Genomic DNA, 19225 nt, shown 5'->3' with positions numbered 1-19225 from the left:
TTTTCACTCAAAGCCAATGTATAGGAACTTTCTTCTACTTCAAATGAAGGTGAGTGAATCTGTATAGATTTGCTTTTAAATATATACAATATACTATATAACTGCCTGGTTTAGATGTTAGAATTATTAACTCCTTAATTTTAGTGTTTCAGCACAGTAAATAACCATGAACTTCCAAGCACCATACTGAATTACCTGGACCATCAAATAAAAACACAACAGTTAGACTTGAGAGAAAAAAAAAAAACAGATCCTCTCTTTTGCATAGAACATATTTTGTTGCTAGCTTCATGCACTTTAAAAATAAGTATAATGAAATCATGCACAGGATTTTTAGCTGATCCACACAAGTGTATATAACTCATGCAACAACATACTGCATTTGCCCATTTTCTTCTCTCAGTATAACTAAGTTGTTCACACAAGCAAAAAAACCACCTTTTTTAGAAAGGCATGCCTTTGTAATCACTAGTTAAGTATTTAAAATTTCTACAGTAAACGATATAAAATTATCAAACAAGACACGGGACAGCATTCTTTTGAACAGATGTATTTCTAGCAATAGATTTATAAGGAAGCATGGAAGCACTGGAATAATTAGTTTTTACTACCAGTCACATGGTTAACACAGCCAGTATTGACAACTGACTATTGGTAAGTTATCAGCTGGTAATAAATGGGGGTGACGGTGGTGTAAGGAATGAATATTTGAACTGAGTACATTATTGAAGAGCTAACAAGAAACTGGAGGTGAAAAAGGCTTAAAAAGTTCCTATGTTTCAGTCACACAAACTCTAGCAGTAAGTGAACTGCACAGCACCAAGAACTTAATGACAAACTGAAGTAGGTGCTCAGAAACAGAAGTACATCCTGGAAAACTGCCACAGAAAATACAAGTAGGCAAGGCTATTAAGAACTAATTCACTATTCAGCAATTTATGCCTCTGCATATTTTCTTTTAACATCACATAAATAGCCCCTTAATGTATTTGTAATGATTTTCCTTTGTATAAGTATTCTGTACAGCTTTTAATCTTTAAGGTGCTTCATACATTAATGTATGTAGCATTACTAATTAATAACGTTGTGTATTCAACACTGATTAGTAATTTTTAAGTTAGGCAATATAAGTATTCAGGGCCAAATAAAAGTCCTTTTGTTGCACATAATTAGAATCTGACATGGTCAAAAACAAACACACAACCACCCTGCTATAAATGGTTTGCATTTGGAATCAAACCACATTTCATTCCAGTAGCTTTGAAGTATTCTGGGAAGCAGAAATTAACTGAAAGTACCAAAAAGTCTCCAGTTGTGACAAACTATTATTTTAACAACCCTCTTCATCAAACTCAGCATGCACATAGCAGCAGTTGATACAGAAACCTCTGCAGAAAGAGTCCAACTTTATTGGAAGCTCAATTTAAATATGAATTCAGACTTTTACAGGTTTTATAAACTAAAAATCAGACATATAGTTTTATACTTGATCAACAGTCAATATAAAGAAGAATGAAAAACATAAAAATCAAACGTAAGACTACAGTGGTGCTGTAATAAACTGTTACATTCCAATTTAATCAGAAAGATTTAATAAACCTTGACAGAACAGAAAATCTCAGAGATGGGGAAAGGAACCGTAACCAGAGTAAAGCTATCAGGGCAAGGGAAAAATCTCCCATTGAAAAAGTGATACTTCCTTTTGCATAAAATTTTTAACTTGAAGTTATATTAAGTCTAAAAAGAGAATGCTAATTATTTAAACAGAATATCAGTAATTCCTAGAACTAGAATGCATTTTTGCTTTAGAAGAGCCCTAAGAAAATGGTGAAAATAAAATTCAAAACCAGTGAGAACAAGAAAAAAAATAGTAATTCTATTCTATGTATAATTAACAGTACATTTGCAGGAGACAGACTGAAATAAATAACTAACTTGTTAGATCTGTTTTCATATGAAGAAGAACAGAAGATTTTAACAGAATAAACAGATTATTTCCCCCTCCCCTTTGTGAACAGGACTTCTGGTTAAGATAAGTCCTTCTAAGAGTAAAAGAGGGCTCAAGAAAAACTGCATCAGAACACAAGCAGTAAATAAGTGCATCTATTTCCTTCCTAGAAAAACAGGGTAGCAAATCTGTGTGTAATGGCTGACCTCGTTCATGACACTAACCAGGGGTTGACAGACAAGAACTTTAAGGTGCTGTGGATTTGCCTGTACTCTGAAAGGATTACAAACACAACTACAAGGATAAAGAACATTATGTGTTTCCCCATCCTATTAAGACCATGTTCAACAAAAAAAGAGTACCAAGTGGAACACAGAACATTTATATGAGAATTAAGCGATTAACTCACAGGATGAAATAACAAATTGAAGGTTCACATGAGGGGGGAAACAGAGGAGCCTACATTTATGTAGATTCTTACCAGTGAACCTCATTACATTTAAAAAAATTAAGGTTCATCATCCCTGTTAAAACGTACATTCCACTGACTTGCACACAAGACTGATGGCTCCTCTAGCACACCAGAATTTTGTGACTTCCATTTAGACATTAAAGGACCTTAACACTGACCTCAAGACTACAGCATTTCAGTTTAACACCAAAAAAACCCACACAGAACACCCACCCCACCCCCCCCAAAAAAACAGCATAGGATGGAGAAACATGAGGAAATGATACTAAATTTTTCTCTACCACTGAACCCCTTCCCATCAAATGTTTTCCAAAGAAAAACAGTAGAGGTGCACTCTGTCTTCAAAGTTAGTAATGAACAACAAAAGCATTCAAAGTGAAAAAACATATGTTCTTATACTTCATTCTGTATGTTTCTACAGCATTACTATTACTGCTTTGTCAACTTAAAAACCAGAAACGTTCCTATAGCAGAAAGGCAGGTCTTCAGAGTAAGAACTATACCTGAATGAGTCTCAAAGAAGAGAGTCTAGTTTCTGGATTTCAGCAATGAAACAGTAAAGAAGTGAACATGCATCAGGTATGACAAAAAGCTAATGGTTGATTAATAAAGAGAAGAAATGAAAGACACGTGAACTAAGTTAAAACAGCATGAACTATAATTATCTAAGTATACACATAAAACAGCCACTTGCATTTCTAGCAAAATACAAAAGTCACAGATTATACACATGCCAAACAAAATGAAAAGAGCAGGTAACATCATCATATTGCACAATTACGACAAATAACTAGAAACTACATGCTAAGCATGCTAAAAAGCACCTTCTACAAGCTTATAGAAACAGGAGCTTTTTCGACTCACAGCCTACCATGCTGATGCTTTGGCCAGAGAAGTTGAATTTGCTTACCTCCTGTAGAAGATCTGCCTGTTCAATGGCTTTGAGAACATTTTTCTTGGAAGTCTCCTGAACTTCCCCTCCTAAAAGGAACTCATCCAGAATAAAATAGGCTTTTTCAAAATTGAAGATGATATCAAGTTCACATACCTAAAAAGAACATAAAGCATTATTGCAATGTGGGAGGATACTATCTGTTGAGGTATATCCTCTCACAAAACTTAACTTGTTCACAGCTTCACCAAATCAAGATGTTAGCCTCAAGCTACCACCTTTTAAGAAATGGGGCTACAAAAAAAAAAATCAGTCCTTTGAGGAAAAATAAAATTTAAAAAACATTTTTTTGCTTGAGTTACAGCAACCTCTTTGAAAAACGTTTTCGTTGTTAAAAAGGGTTCAATTCCCAACCATCAGTATAGTGTGGCTCTTCATGAAGCACGAGAATATCCCTCTAAAAATTCTTCCTGCCTGCAGTATCCAAAGGCAGATTATACAATCTTACAGAAAAATATGAAAACACAATCATCTCAAATTTCTTATTCATTCTATGCATTTCCTAGTCAGAAGGACTATGAGGGCAGAAGGATAAACAGCAGTTTTTCTAATGCACATTACTGCAGTTGTTTGTGTTTGTTATCTGGGTAAGCAGATATCTGTCTTCTCTTTCCTTACCACTCCTGCCAGTTCACAACCAACTGCCTCCTTCAGAAACAGATGTCAGAAGCGCCCTAGAGCAGTGCCAGGGAGAAGGAAAGCTGGGTGCCTAGACAGAAAGCTAAGGATAAGATTTTATCTGACCTCAAGTGAGACTACTAGGAAATGAAATAAATACAGGCAATTAACACCAGATTAATAGCAGTTTTTCTCCAAAATTAATGATTTAATTTTGTATTTTAACAGTTTAATTTGGCCAAGCAAACAACATAAAATGCATTAGATGCACCTTTTCAACAGCTAGTTGATTATGTTTTTTAGAAGTACTGTGGGCATAAAACAAAATGATATAATATAAAGAGACTGTGAATATATAAAAATTAAAAAGAAAATACTAACTCACACTGCCAAAATACTTGTCAAGAAGTTCTACATAGCGATGAATTATTTCCAGAGTTATTAGTTCATTGTCCTGATCTTCAATAGCACAGCAAAAATAGAGACTTGCATATCTGTAATAACAAAACAATCCTGAAGTTAGCATAAGAACATGAGCAAAATGAATGCACATGAGATGTATTACATACTCAAGTTTAGGATACAGTTACTCTAAATCAACAGCCATGCAAGTTCTGCCAAAGAATGGTTGAAAGACCAGCAGACGTATGCATGTACAATAGGGATCTCCCTCCTCAAGTCAATCAAGACTTCAGTCTTCACCATCCTTTAGCTGACAGAATTAAATTAGCCTAAGAGGTGGCTGGAAATGTATTTGATTTTTTGGCCTCCTGTTAGAGTTCTAAGGCAAGATACTTCCTCTACTATCAAATCCAAACACTGGTATATTAATCAAGAGATTCAATCTTAAATTTTTATCACACAAGCTACACACAGAGAGATTAAAAACTACAGAAAACGCTTTGGGAAAAGTAAATTTAATTATCAATTGGGATTTGGTCTTTATAGAGAATTTAACAAATGCCCTAAAATCTCCAAAACTAACACTACTGTCATATACTCCAATGGCTATTAAGTCAACAACTCAATTACTAACAACTGTCCTAGTATCAGACTAAGGAGAGGCCATCAGCTAGTTTCTAGCAATCCACTTACACCATGGAAGACAGGGAATTCTTTACTTCAGGTATGATCTTGAGTTCCAATTTAACAAAAAGACCATCAAGTTCTACTCTGCTCTACCACACACTTGTTCAAGTCATGTTTAAAAAAGCTGATGCAAAAACAAAACAGGAATGAAAGCTGAAAAACCCATTTAGGCTTTTCTAAAGTGCCCAAACCATATGCCATACAGACACACATGGCACAAATGAGATTTCAAGTAACACCTGTTGTAACTGATAATTGAACCAGAAACAGCTTTTGTTTGGCTGTTTAGAGAGCACAACTGGCCACATTAAGCACTCTGAGTAGCCAGACCTTTTGAAAAAATAAGTCATTGAGATGTGAATCCCAAGTTTAAGATGCATATTTGTTTCCCACACACAGAATTGCATACACCTTTTAAGTGTTAGGCATATTTTATCAGCTGGGACTTTGTAAGCTCCCAAAGAAATTGTCAGGATTTTTGGCTAGAAGTCCTGCAAAAAAATGTTGTATTTTGTAGTATGTTCAAATTTGTCTCCCAGCCACTCACCTAGCATCACTTATGACCTGAACATTCCCCCACTCTGCTCGAAGTGAAACTGCTATGGCTTCACCATGAACAACTAATAAGAATAACTTCTATCCAAAAGTTTCAACTATTACAAAAAAAAAAATTACTGCCTACAATTTCTTTCCATCCTACCACAAAACATGATGGGGGGAGGGGGGGAGACTAGACACCTCCATTAGGACTTAACACTAACTCCCTTGCTCTTTCATCTCTTTACCATGGTGACCAGCACATCAGAAGTCCTATCTGAGCACAGTTCTTTGGATTTTACACTGTTGTGTTTGTGCCTCCCTAATTTTTCAAGGACACTTACAGTCATTGTAGCAGCTTGCAAGATTCAATTTGTATAACGCATCTTTTAGATAAAGCTATTTAAAAAAAATATTGGAAGTGATACTATAAAGTAAAACGTTTTCAAACCTACTGAGGAATCTGTAAGTCAAACTTCATGTTATCGTATTTCATTAGAGAAAAAAAGAGCTTGGCACATTAGTTGACATTTATGCTAATTACCAGCACTCAGGCCAAATCCATCTAAACAAAGCTTTCTTCATATTCAGATAAGCAGCACTGATTATGAAGTATAGTTAAACTGTTCCATTACAGTGCTTAAACACACGTTGAATCACATACCAGCAGACCTTATCAAATCAAGTTTGACTCAAATATTTGAAATTTATCCACACGGGGCAGTCCCTTTGTGCTTCCCTACTACTTAAGAGTCTCCTGATGCACTGAACTATTCTATGCAAATACCCGGAAATGAGGGTGGGAGAGAGAGGGAGACAGACTACCTAACATAAAACACTTTCCTACAAAGTGGTCTGCTCTCAGTGTCCTCATTTAAAAGAAAACGTAGCATACTTTTCAAAGACTTTATTTGGCCCCTAGTGACTAGACTACATATTCAAGCTCTTCCTACTGCAGCTTTGGAGAAAGAATACCAAAAAACCAGACACTACACAGTAGCATCTTAACACAAAATGGAGACCTAGGTATCTATCATTATATACAAAAAATATTTTTCAAACTGTTTTTTCAGTAGCAACTGTGACTAATGGATCACTACTCAACAAAAAAAACAACAAAAAAACCCAACAAATGCAGATTCAATAAGCCTACATGGCAAATAGTGGAAGAGTATAAACAAGTCAGCCATCATTGCAAAGGGCTTGAGCATAGTACAAAGGTATACTTTTCTCCAGACACAAATTCTCAAAGGCAATAGTTTATTGTAATTTTTTTTCTCTGCAGGCCAGAGCTTCAGAAAAGTGTCCACATATAGTCTACAGCAGATAAACAAGAGGTTTTGCCAAGTGTAGAAGCTTACATGGAGAATGTCCATACAAAGACAAGTAGATTACTGTACTTGGCTGAAAAAGATTTCTGCTCTGCAGAAGCATTGTTTCTTCCTAATGAGCCTGACAGAAGCCTGTCTTTCATATGCACCCAATGAAAAGGCAAATCCTGATAGTCAAGTATGCCACATCACACAGCAGCAAATGTCATGCAGTCTGTAAGAAACAATCTGCCCTTTTTATTCCTATTGTAATGGGGGGGGGTGGGGGGGTGGGGGGGGGTGTCTCTAGGTATTATTCACAGAATCTTCAGACCCAACCCAGCTGCTTACACTCATTTAGGGAAATATTTTATGATAAACATCCTCCACATAGCAGAAAGGGGACCAAAAACAGAGACCAAAAATAGTTTGGAAAATATCACCTCAAAATGTAGTACGGAATAAAAGACCAAAAAAAGGAAACACAGGAGGCGTAAATAATTACACAAATTCCTGCCTTCAGACAGTTAACCTTAGGGGTTTTTTTTTGTGATAGGAACCAAATTCATGAAGCTCCCTCTCAGTAGTTGCAATAGTTCAGTAGTGGGAAGCCTCAGAATTGGCAGAGTTCTCTGCTAGTGCACTGCTCGCAGCCAGGTTCAGTAACTGCTGGGAGATCCAGCTGCTGTGGGCAGAACATAACTTGCAAATCCTACCAGTTCAGGGGTGTTCTCCTACTAGATGAGAGAACACCTGCTGGAAGTAATCCCTGGAAGTTTGTCACCAGCTAAAGCTGCAAGCCGTTAATCTGTCAGCACCTAACTCACTTTGCATGTAGATCCTAACTGAAGGAATTTAAAGCTTACAGAGTTCGGCAGGAGCAGAGCTGAACGGCAAATGACAACCAAGCAGACAGATGCTTTAAGGGAGCCCAGGAATCTATGGTTTGGTGATAGGTGACCCAGTGAAAACTGGGACCACTAAAAAGTTGTGTTTGGCAAAAGATTTTTTTCTCCTCCAAAAAACTTACACATTTCTTTAATAAAACAAGAAGTTCTGAGACTCTAGGACAGGCTGATCAGTCACTATTCAGTCAATGATACATAAATCCACAACAATAACACATTTAACTTAAGAATAAGTGAAGCATTTCTTTTACAGTTTCTCATTTCAGCAAGGCTATACCCCCCAGTAGTTTTAGAAATTAACAAAAGCTTGGTATGGTAATCCTCTTAAGAAAAAGCTGCTGCTTTTTGATGCTGAGGTCCTCCTAGTGCCACATGAACTAGAATCCTCTACAAAGAGGCCCTGATCAGATTAAAATAATCAAACACAAGTACCTAATTCACCATAATCCTCACATTCAGTAAGTTTTACAGAGCCACCTAATCAACACCATAGTAACATATTTAACAGATACAACTGGCACCTTAGATGTACATAAAGACATACCCCTAGCCACATGACTTCACCTTCAGTTCACAATACTTTGAGCTAAGAGGCTCACTACTTGCAGACTGGGCTATTTCGTTATTTCTTTCAGTGGGCAGGAGGATAAGAAACTTGTAAAACTTATTTTTCCCTAAGTCTTTAATGTAACCTACGATTATGGTTATTTTATGTTAAAGACGATTGCCACAACATTAAGGGCAGCACAAGCTATGACAGTTTTATAACTTTATACTACAAATACAATTCCAAACTGACACACAAAACCAAAGCCACAATCCTTAATCAAATTACCAGTCAATAATAACCAAGTCCCATGATCTCAGTTAACCAAATGCTAACAAAGTAAAATTCAGATAAAAACAGTTATTCTATAATTTCTGATTTTGACTGCAGTATACTACACAATGAAAATAACTCATACTGCCAGAAGCTAAAATAGCAAACAGCTGAGATCTTCAGGGGTGGGGGTGGGGAATCACATCCTAAGCTCCTTTTTTTTTTTTAAAGTAAAATTAGAAATTTTAACATTTAACACATTTCTCTGCCACAAAGGGAAAGGTGCATGAACTTCTGCTCTATATGCTCCAATACCACTACAGTTAGTTTTTAAAATGACAAAATATGAAAAGCAGCCATTAACTATGTTTGCCAAGTTTCTAATCAGCTGTCTGCAGATGACTTCCTCCCTATTTTCATAAAGTGCAATTGTTGTTGGTTTCCCACATTTGAATTTTTTTTTTCCAGCAAGTCACTTCAAATCTCTATTTGTCTCTTGAGGTTAGAAGCTCACATCCTTTTTCAACCTTCTGGTGTCTACCAGGCTGAAAAACTCTCTTCCAAACCAGCTACAGAATACATACATCCCAATTCATGAGCCATGTCAAAAGCAGGGCACCTTCCATCTGTGTTTCATAGCACTACAGAAAAAAATTAAGGCGGCAACAACTGACCCTATTTTGCAGCCATTATCTACGCTACATGTATGAAACCAAGGAAAATAGAAGTTAGTCACACATTCAGATGGATTTTAAAACACTTAATTCTGTGTTCTTGAAGTTTCATTCAGAAAGCATCTTATAAGGATGAAATGCTACAGAGTTAAGGAGGCTAATCAAAACCGTCCAGCTTTCTTGATAATGTTAAGGATCAGAAGGCAGCAGAAGCTACTGGCTTGCCAATTTTGCATTTGAGTTCATTCTGTTCTTGCAAAAAGGTACATCAATGAGACCCTTGAGTATACTTCTAATAATGCCAACCATTCTTTGAGTTGCAATATCTAGGTCAATTCTCTTACATGTTGACAGTAAATACACTCTAAAAACAAGAACAGCACATCAATTTCAGCAATTTAAGACTCATAATAGCAATATGCATATATAACAGGTACCATAGCACTATGCACATACTTTATTTATAGCTTTTACTGAAAAACATTTGCACCAGGAGGTTCAGATCCTTCCCAGTAATAAATCAGACAAGAACAGATCTTACACTGAGAGGCTCAAGAGTCTTTTGTCTGTGGGCAATTGGGAACATCTTTTGCAATTTCACAAACCACATAAAGTTCCTGTGGATGTGTTTCTCTTTTAGCCACCCACCTTTCAGAAACTGTTAGACTTCAACTATTACGGTTGTCATCTTGGGATTATCTACTTCTGAGCTATAACAGATCTCCCATTTCAAAGAAATCACACTAGTTGGTACTCATCAACTCTAATTACGGTGTGATGGTTGAAAAAAGCCCCACAAACCTAAAAGCTGTTAATGTTATCAGATACAGAAATTTAAACTATCACCTCTTAGACCCAGTCCTTCTGGCGATGTTTTAGCCTAACGAAACATGCCAAAAAAGCAAAAGTAAAACAAGATTTGAGATGTTCATTAGCTTGATACAAGCTAATCTTATGGAAGATTTCATAGGCTAACTGTGCCAGATTGGTTTGCAGATAGTGAAGTAGGCTACTGCAGTCAGCTGTGCACACCAGCAGTCTAGCAGATGGGCTACAGTCTACACCCAGCCCAAAATGGCCTGGATACATCTCCCAGCAAATGTCTTCATTCTCCTGGATCACAGGAGCCACAGCACGCTACTGAGATGCATGAACATCACAACTTTCAGCACTCAACAGTCATACCCAAATTTCCACCAGTTTCCTAGACACAAAAGGACAAGCAGTTGTTAACAGCAATAAACAGACAGGAAGTGAAAGCAGCTGTGTGGAATCAACTCACCACCAGAAGAGCTACCGCTGTTCAGGACTGGGAAGAAAGGGAACAGACTGGCCTACTCAGGCCTAATTTTTCTGATCTAGTCCCCTAAAAACCCAGCTGAAAGAGCACTTGCAGGCATTATGGCTTAAGGGAGCACACAAAGCATTTGAGGAAGTACATGTACGGACAAGAAGTTTTGTGAGGAAATCAAGAGGCAGAAGGAAAAACTGTGTACGCTTTCTTTAAGCACAGCCTTACGCGTTGTTCCTCCTCTTTCCTCCTCCCCATATTAAAGAACTACATGCGTTACACAGACTGGTAACATTCATGTGCATGATGTTACATGCACTCATATATGTATGAAACCAGGACTTAAAACATCTAAACTTTGTCGATTCTACCCATTTGGTACACTGGAACAAAGTTACAAACTCTTCATTTCAGCTCCAGTTCTCTCTGTCCTACCTACAGAGAGACTACTGCAGTATTTATTGTAGGGCACAAATTCTTTACTGTATCAATGAGAAAGTAAGAATGCATAAACCTTCTGAAGTTTATAACTAACTAGGGAAAGGAGATAACTCAAGGTTTCATAGCACCAGCTTTAGCTGGCAGAGATGCAGGCTACAAAATCAGGCTGAAGATTAGTTATTTGTGGAGAAAATTATGTCCACACCGCTACATTGTAATGCATTCTAAAGATCAGCGCAAAGCTAAAAAATGCTTGCCCAATACTTCCAGAAAAGTTAGGAACAACTGATAAATGAAACTATTGCAAAGAAAATTATACAGCACTTCCACCAAAAGAAAGCTAGCCATGATTTCTTTGATTAGGAGAAATGCCTTTTTGTATTCATAGCAAAAAAATAACAAAAAAACCCAACAAAAAAAGAAACTAGGTACTCTGAAAAATAATTTCCTTATTTCTATGAGCATTTAAATGCAAGTTACATTTTCAGGTGATTTATGAAGTCATTGCCTGAGGTAAATGTTTATAAAATTTAGTTTTTATCACCTATTAAATCTTATATGCTTCATATTTGTACACATTTATGTACCATGTGAATCTAAACATAAAACCAAGAACCACCACTCCTTATGAAAGTAGAAGGAAACCTCATTTCTTTTCTTCAGCACATTTCTAAACGCATGAGTGATTTTCCACACATGAATGATTCCTACTTGGTTATCAAATTAGATTCAAGGGAAAAGTCAGTCTTCTCCATAACCAGCAGAGGGGAAGGGGGGGGGGGGGGGGGGGGCGGGGAAAGGGGGGGGGGAAAAATCAACCTTCATGATTTTCTTGCTACTTATTACACTGTTTGTGATGTATGGCAATTACGAGGTTAGTGAGACAGAACAACCTTTTGTAGACAATCTTCAGGTCTCTCCACTCCAGGAAGCTGCACATTTTCGGTTTTCGAGCTAATACTGTTTGAACAAGTTCCCTTGTGATTTTCTTCTTTTCTTTGTCAGATAATGGGACATACCACTTCTGGAGTCTCAGTTTCCCCTGGCGACTAAAAAGCAACATAAACTGCATCTGTTGAATTAGAAGGAGGAAGAAAAAAAGGATTAATCTCAGTCTCTTAGTTATAAAAAGATTTCTGTGAGGAAAACCAAACAGGAAGCAAGATAGCCATCCAAAACCCTAACTACATTATGTATTTCTACAGCGGTGGCAGATGTTACACAAGATTTGGAAGCAGCAATAATACAAAGGGTTCTGCTGAACAAGGTCAGTCAAAGCAAAAATAGTAGAAAACGCAGACAAGTTTCAGAAACGGATGTTAGAACCACCAGGTAGCGAGTGAATACACCCCTATTTCACACAAACCGTGTCCGGCACTGCTATGGTTGCATTTACGTTTACTACAGAAAATGACAAAAAAACAGCACAGCAGTCTCTTCAAACACCCAAACTCATTTCCAATTCACCGGATTAGAGCCGTACAGCAGGAGCAATTTGCACTTAAGATCTTTCTGAAAAGCCTCAGAATACTTTAAAAGGCATTAAATCTCCCAACGGAGAGTCCTACGGCATAGAAAAGCCTAGTCTTTTCTCACATTACACAAAAGGAGTAGCGATTAAGTGCTTTCCCTGCGGTCCTATGTTCCAGGTCTCGCTTCCTCTAAAGCAGTGATGTTGCAATTATATTTTAAGAGGAACTTGTCGGCAGTGTTTTCCAGCAGCTGTAACATTAAAGGAAATGGCTTTTTTTTTCCTTTTTGTTCAAAGTTGTATCGGGCTGAGGAAGTTTCCCAGGCGATATGACAGACGTGAAATACGATGAGAAAGCCCAGCCTAGTCCCGGGTGACAACTCCGACCAGCACCAGCACAGACAAGAGGCGGCGGCAGCAGCAGCAGCAGCGGCGGCGGCTCCGAAGCCCGGCGGTGCTGGGGCGCTCCGTCCGTGGGGGCAGCGCTCCGGGCCGGCACCGCCGCCACAACACCCGCTGCCGGCTCCCCGCCGTCCCCGAGCAGCCGCCGCGGCTCCTCCCCAGGCGGGAGCAGTGACGGGCCGCCTGAGACGCGCCGCCGGCCGCAGAGGTGCGGGCCCGCCTCGACCCCTGAGGAGAGCGGCGCCCGCTCCGCTCCCTCTCCTCCGCCGGGCGAGGGGCAGCCGCCGCCCGTCCCAGCCCGGGGTGCGGAGCGGCGCGAAGCGCGGCCGCCGGGGCTGCGCCCGGCTCGCCACCGTCTGCCCGCACGTTGCGGGCTGGCGAAAGGGAGAAGCCGCCGGCCGGCCGCCCCCTCCCCCGGCCGCTCCCCGGGGCGGGCTGGAGAGGAGGGGTCCCGCCACCCGGGCAGGGAGAACCGAGAACCCCTCCCGCGTCCCGTCGCGCCCCCCACGGCTCCGCATCCCGGCGCGGTGAGGGGGGGGGGGGGGCGAGCCCGTCTCCACGCGGCTGTGCTCACCGTGCCCCAGCGGGGAGGACGAGGAGGAGGAGGAGGACGCGGCACCGCTACCCAGGCGGCTGCTGCTGCTACTGCTGCCGCCGCGGCTGCCGAGCGGGACTGAGGGGAGAGCAAGGAGGGAGGGGAGGGCGGGGAGGGGAGGGGAGCTGCCGCCGGCTCAAGCTCGGCGCGAGCGCGCGCGCGCCTCAACGGTTCCCCTTCCCCCCCCACCCCGCTCGGGCAGGTCGGGGCGGGGCCGGGCTGGCGGACGCCGCTCCCAGGCGGAGGCGGGGAAGGACGGAAGGGGGCGGGGCCCGTGGCCGCCGCCGTTCCCCCCCACCCCCCCCGTTTCTCCCCGAACAAAACTTTATTAGATCGGCGGCTCGCGGCGGCGGGGGGGGGGCGCGGGGACGGGGAACCGACACAACTTGGTGGTGGGGCGCCGAGCTGAGCGCATGAGCAGTGCCGCGAGCGCGGGGGGAACCTGAGGGAGCTCGTCGCCACCCAATGGGGGAGCTCAGCGCAGCGGTGGGCGGGAGGAGCGGAGCACGGTATTGTCCAATGAGAGGGAGGAAAAGGCGGCGAAGGCGGGGCCGGCGGCGGCGGTGGGAGGGGCTGGGGCAGAAGGCGGGGTTAGAGAACATAATCCGCGTGGCCCGAATTAGGATAGGACAACAGCCGGCGCGGCAACAGCCAACCAGGAAGCGCGATGCAGATAGCGGTCTGCAAGCAGCCAATGGGCTGGCGAAGCACGGACTTGGGGAAATGACATCAGTCAATCAAGCGCCCGGAGATGGAGACTCCTTCTCCCGCCGCCACCGCCCGGAGGCGGGGGGTGAAGGGCGGGGCTTCCGGAGCGCGCCTGCGCCGCGCCGTGTTTCCTTCCAGCACGTGCGCGCCCCGCGTGGGGGGGTGGAGGCAGATGCGCGCGCGGGGCGGGGGGGTTCGCCTCGGCGGGGGCCGGGCCGCGGTGCGTGGGGAGCGGGGCCGGGGCCGGGGCCGGGAAGTTTTTTCCCCAGAGTCACCTTGATTGCGAGCGGTAATTAGATTCGCAGGCTGAGCCGCCGTCATATATTTAGCGGTGTTGTGTTTCATCGACACTTTTTTTCGGTTTGCAGCTAAAGAGGTGCTTGATTTGGGGTTTTGGTTGGTTGGACGTTTGGGGTTTTTTTTTAGTTCTAACAGAGATAGACTGAAAATGCATAGTGAAATTTTAGTTGGAAGAAATTGAGAGAAACGTCCAAACCAAAGTTGGAGAACCTTAAATCTTTTAAGGACTTGAAGCTCTCTACATCGTTAGTGTTCATCGCCCCCACCAGCATTGAAGGTGTCAGTAGTCAGAAAAGATTACTTTAACCAGCTGATCCTTTAATGGTGTAACACGGTGATTGACAGGACTGGGGGAAAAAGATTGTGCTCCCCTCCGTACCCCTCTGGTTGGAGTAGCTCCAAGCGCTTCGGGATGTGTCATGCTTTTATTACTTTTTATTATTGTCACTTAAAAAAAAAGAGCCCATTCTTTCTGGCTACAAAACGGCTGTGGCAGCAGAAACCAGTTCTGGAAATGCTTTTGTGTAAAAATGTGGATGGTCTGAAAGGAAAGCCAATTTTCTGGCATTTCAAGGAATGCTATAATCAATTGTACTTGAGGAAAACTGCAGATATATTTCCCATTGTTATAATTGTAAGAGAAAAGTGACTTGAGGACAAGGAGGCGTGCATGAAACCGAACTGAATGGAGAAGGCAATGACGATATTAGAGGTCACGTAGAAGGTGAGAACTACTGTTCTTAGGGGCTTGTTCCTGTCACAGTTAATGTTTGTTTAGCAGCCATCCTGTCTCATTTGAGCTTGCCTCTCATCAAGCACAGGAACAGATGTGTATGGATCTGTTATCTCATAGGGTCCTCCCTTATGCCAGTGTTATTATTTTGTCCTCCGTAGTTGCCACGCGTTGCAGCTCTGCTTGTTTATTGTGAAGCTATTGCACGGTCTACATTATCCTGTTGTTCAGAAAGCTTTCATAAATGATCTCTTTCCTAATCTGCACTTTGCTATTCTTGGATTTAGCATCCTATTTAGCACCCATGAGCGCATGCACACTTCAGGTGCTTCTGGATCTTCTAAATTATTATTTAATCCAGCAACCAACTTCTATTTCTCTTTGTGGGATCTACTTCCAGTATATTAGCATCATTATGGTAACAGGAGCTCAGAAAGGAATTTCTGAAGGAGTCACACCAGACTTGTGTTATGATTTGTCACTTCCCAGCTCAGTGAAATATTTCTGCATGTGGATCAAACCACATATTCTACAAATGCTTAGCTGGTTGAAATTAGCTGAACTACACAGATGGTTCAAGAAACATTATGTATGTTGGTATCATAAGGACACAGTCTCAAAGCTCCATGGATTCTTTTTTTTGATCCTGTATCTTTGTTTTAATTATTTGTCAGATTTCTGACTCAGTTTCAGTTTATGGTTTCATCCAGTGATACAGGGGCATTGTTCCACTGGTTTTCTCCCTCGTCTCTGTTACATGGCTGAATTTCTTCAGACTTTAACCTGGAGTGTCTTAATTTAATCTCCTCCTGGTCAGAATCACTCTGCTATATGCAGTTTCAGGTGGTATGTCAGGCATGGTGGGAACTGTGTCTGGCCAGGTGTAGCTCAGCTGAAGCTTTCTGTCTTCCTCAGCGTGTCCCTGCCTCCTCGTCACTGTTCCAGCCAGAGGATGCAATTTTCTCAAGCCTGCCCGGATTGCCACTCATATGATCGTTCTTTAACTCATTTCTTTCAAAATGAGCCTTCTTATTTTAAGCAGCGTAAGGTGCGATTCCATGGCAGTTTCAGATGATCTAAATCCCGACTTCTCCCACACCCTCCTCTCATTCCCAGCTCCGTGTTCCCATCCCTTTTCCTGTGCTGGCACTTTGCGGCATCTCTCACAGGGCACTGCCAACGAGGCTGCTTTTGGCTGTGCAGGTGAGGATACAATAACCGAGTGAGTCAGTTTCAGGATCAAGTACCTCTGTCAGGAGGGCAGTGATGAACAGAGGGAATGCTCTCCTTTCTGTCTGTGCTGTTTCTTTCAGGAATTTGAGAAGACTTGCTGGGGGGTTTTTTGCTTTTTTTTTTTTCCATGTTGCAATATGTACTAATTATCCCTCTTAATACTGGCTCCATCATTTGTTCCTATAAGAACCTGTACTGTTGCTTACCCGTTGAACTAGCAATATACTGAACCTAGCTGTAATTATCAAACTGATAAAGATACATATGATGCTTAAAACAAGAATATAATAGCCTTTGAGTATTCCACAAACCCGTGACAATGCGAATGCCATGCAGCCTAATTTTAGACATGACACTGAGTGTTCTGTTCATTAGCCTTTATTTATTGTCTTATAACCACCTTTAACAAGATGGATTTTAAAGAATGAGCTCAGTATTTTCGTTTCTAAGCCGTGAATGATAGCCCCCTGGTTTATTATGGATGGATTTTTTAACTGCTGTAGTTGTAAAATCTTTGGTGCTCCATTTTAGAAGTAAGGCAAGTCTTCAGGGGATGTGTCCATTGACCATAAGACATTTGGGGTCCCCAGCCAAGAGGTTTTTTCCAGCATGACTTGAGACACAGAAGAGAACTGCCTGCAGCTGGAGGCGGGGGGAGGGGAGAGGAAGCTTGCATCAAATAAGATTAAATTTACTTGAGTTTGCCTGGTATGCTTTATGTCAATTCTGGAGGTTTTTTGTTTGTTTCATTGGTTGCTTGGGGGTGTCTGTTTGGTTTTATAATTAATTAGAATATAGTAGGTTTGTCTGGAATACTGGGTCTTACACCAAAAGTAATAAGGCAAAAATCCTGGCATTTGGCACTTCATGCATGGTGTTAGTGCCAAATCTGAAGCCCCTAAAAGAATTTTGTTGTGTTTTCACTTAGCCAAAATGATGGGTAAACCAAAAGGCCTTTATAATATGAACTATTTATTAATTCCAATGGAAAATTTGTTTACTAAATTTTAGAAGCTTTTTTTTTCCCTTCAGGAAAGCAACCCAGTATTTCGTAAAGAAAGGCTTTGCTCTTGCCTCCCTTTCAACCATCTCAGCACCTTAAAGAGGAGGGCAACGTGCTTTAAAGGTGCATATTGTATCTTTGCAGGCCTCCACTAAAGTAGGCTGTGGATGTACAAGTCAGACTCATTTTATTGTTAATTTATCTTCTTGATGCTCAATATCAGACTCCATTTTCATTGACTGAATAACTGTGGAGTCATTACAAAGGCAATAAGAACTGAGTTACTAGCCTTGGAAGTGATTACTGCTAGATTTTTGCCTCTTAAGCCTCCAAACAGGATGTTGCGTTATTATATGCAATTCTCTTCCCTGATGTACTGTCTGAGCATTGGCCAAGCTATCGGTGTGCCACTGTGATTCATGCAGAACACTTAATCTCAGTGGAGCCAAAGTAAGTATGCAGGAGACCGTAAACGACAGTTTTCATTGCTACGCTCCTTTTTTTACATGGAGCTCTCTCTCTTGATGAAATACTATTTAGTGCAATCTAGTAGCCTGATTGCTAGATGCTGGTAAATCATCAGATCATGCCTGGAATCCTTAACCGCCTGTCTTTTCTGTGTAGGGGTCACAGGTTTGCCTGTAAGAGACTTCTGGACATTGAAACTCTTTTAAACACGATCGGTTTCTAACAGTCGTGTATGGCTCTCCCTCAGGAACACGGATGTCAGGCCACATGTGTGATAGGCACAGCTGCAGAACAAACATCACGGATGTTCGTCCTCGAAGGTGAATTTTCAGAGCTGAAGGAATAGTTTGAAGCTGAAGTGTGGTCTTGCAGCCTGGGATAGGAGAATTAAAGAGCTTGAACCACGTCACTTGCTTTGAAAAATAAAAACCTGCTTTTGAAAGTATCTGAACATGCAGAAATGAGGTAAGGGAGTGTGGTAATTGCCAGTCAGCAAGGGCTTCCTCTTATTTACCATGTTCGTTAGCCTGATCCTGGTGCAAGGCAGCCATTTGAGTAAGACATCCAGAAACCAGCAGGTAGTGTTGTGTATGTTGGGCTGGTGAGCTGCAGATATCTCTCTTTTACTTAGGTGATGTTCTTCTCTTTAGTTTTTCAACGTTTATGTTGGACTAGTGCTCCGAGGCCCCAGGAGTGAAGAAATTAACTGCTCTGCAGACATTTATGAAGGAAGTGTCATGACTCCTAATGCTCCTTCCTGCTCCACTGCTACAAACTGTGCCACAGTGCAGCAAAGAATGGTATGGTTTCTGAAAGAAGTGTGTGAGGAAACCTGGCTCTTCAGCCTCACAACGTAGTTGCTGGGAGAAAGGGAGAGAGGAAAGGAAAGAGGAGGCTGGGATTTCTGAGACTGTGTCAATACTTTAAGGAGTTGTTGAATACAGCATCTCACATGTGTCTTGTTCATCCTCTGGGTCTCCTGAGAAGGCAGTAGCTGCCACAGTGGCTTGTGAAGTGCTGCAGGTGAAGCAGTACGTAGGTACTGGATCCATCCCCTCAGATGAAGAAGTAATTGCACAGGCTTGTGCAGAGCTGCTCAGTTTTCCCCAGGACGAGGAATTTTTTTTAATATACCAGAGCACAACTCTGGATAGGACACCTGTGAAGTCAGACACATTCAGAGTAAGCGCGTAGGTTTTCTGGAGCATGGTTGGACCACCCTAAATCCACGGAAGCCCTCATGTAGGCATAC

General features: G+C 41.7%; 1 protein-coding gene across 6 annotated transcripts in view; it reads right to left on the bottom strand.

The window, feature by feature from the left end:
• The window catches only part of AP1S2 (adaptor related protein complex 1 subunit sigma 2), a 32560-nt gene extending 18831 nt beyond the window's left edge, over positions 1-13729 (bottom strand). For all 6 annotated transcript variants that reach the window (XR_012627540.1, XR_012627543.1, XR_012627542.1 and 3 more), the window contains exons 1-4: positions 13508-13729; positions 11954-12132; positions 4376-4484; positions 3331-3468 (exon numbers count right to left, since the gene is read on the bottom strand). Coding sequence is in view for 2 of the 6 variants with exons in the window: in XM_074858729.1 (XP_074714830.1) it covers positions 3331-3468; positions 4376-4484; positions 11954-12132 (426 nt within the window). In the remaining 4 variants the exon portion in view is untranslated. The remainder of the gene's footprint in view (positions 1-3330; positions 3469-4375; positions 4485-11953; positions 12133-13507) is intronic.
• Between the last annotated feature and the right edge of the window lie 5496 nt (positions 13730-19225).

This window comes from Strix uralensis, chromosome 2, assembly GCF_047716275.1.
Source record: "Strix uralensis isolate ZFMK-TIS-50842 chromosome 2, bStrUra1, whole genome shotgun sequence".
In the NCBI taxonomy this organism is placed as follows: domain Eukaryota; kingdom Metazoa; phylum Chordata; class Aves; order Strigiformes; family Strigidae; genus Strix; species Strix uralensis.
This window is presented reverse-complemented; position numbering and strand designations above follow the sequence as displayed.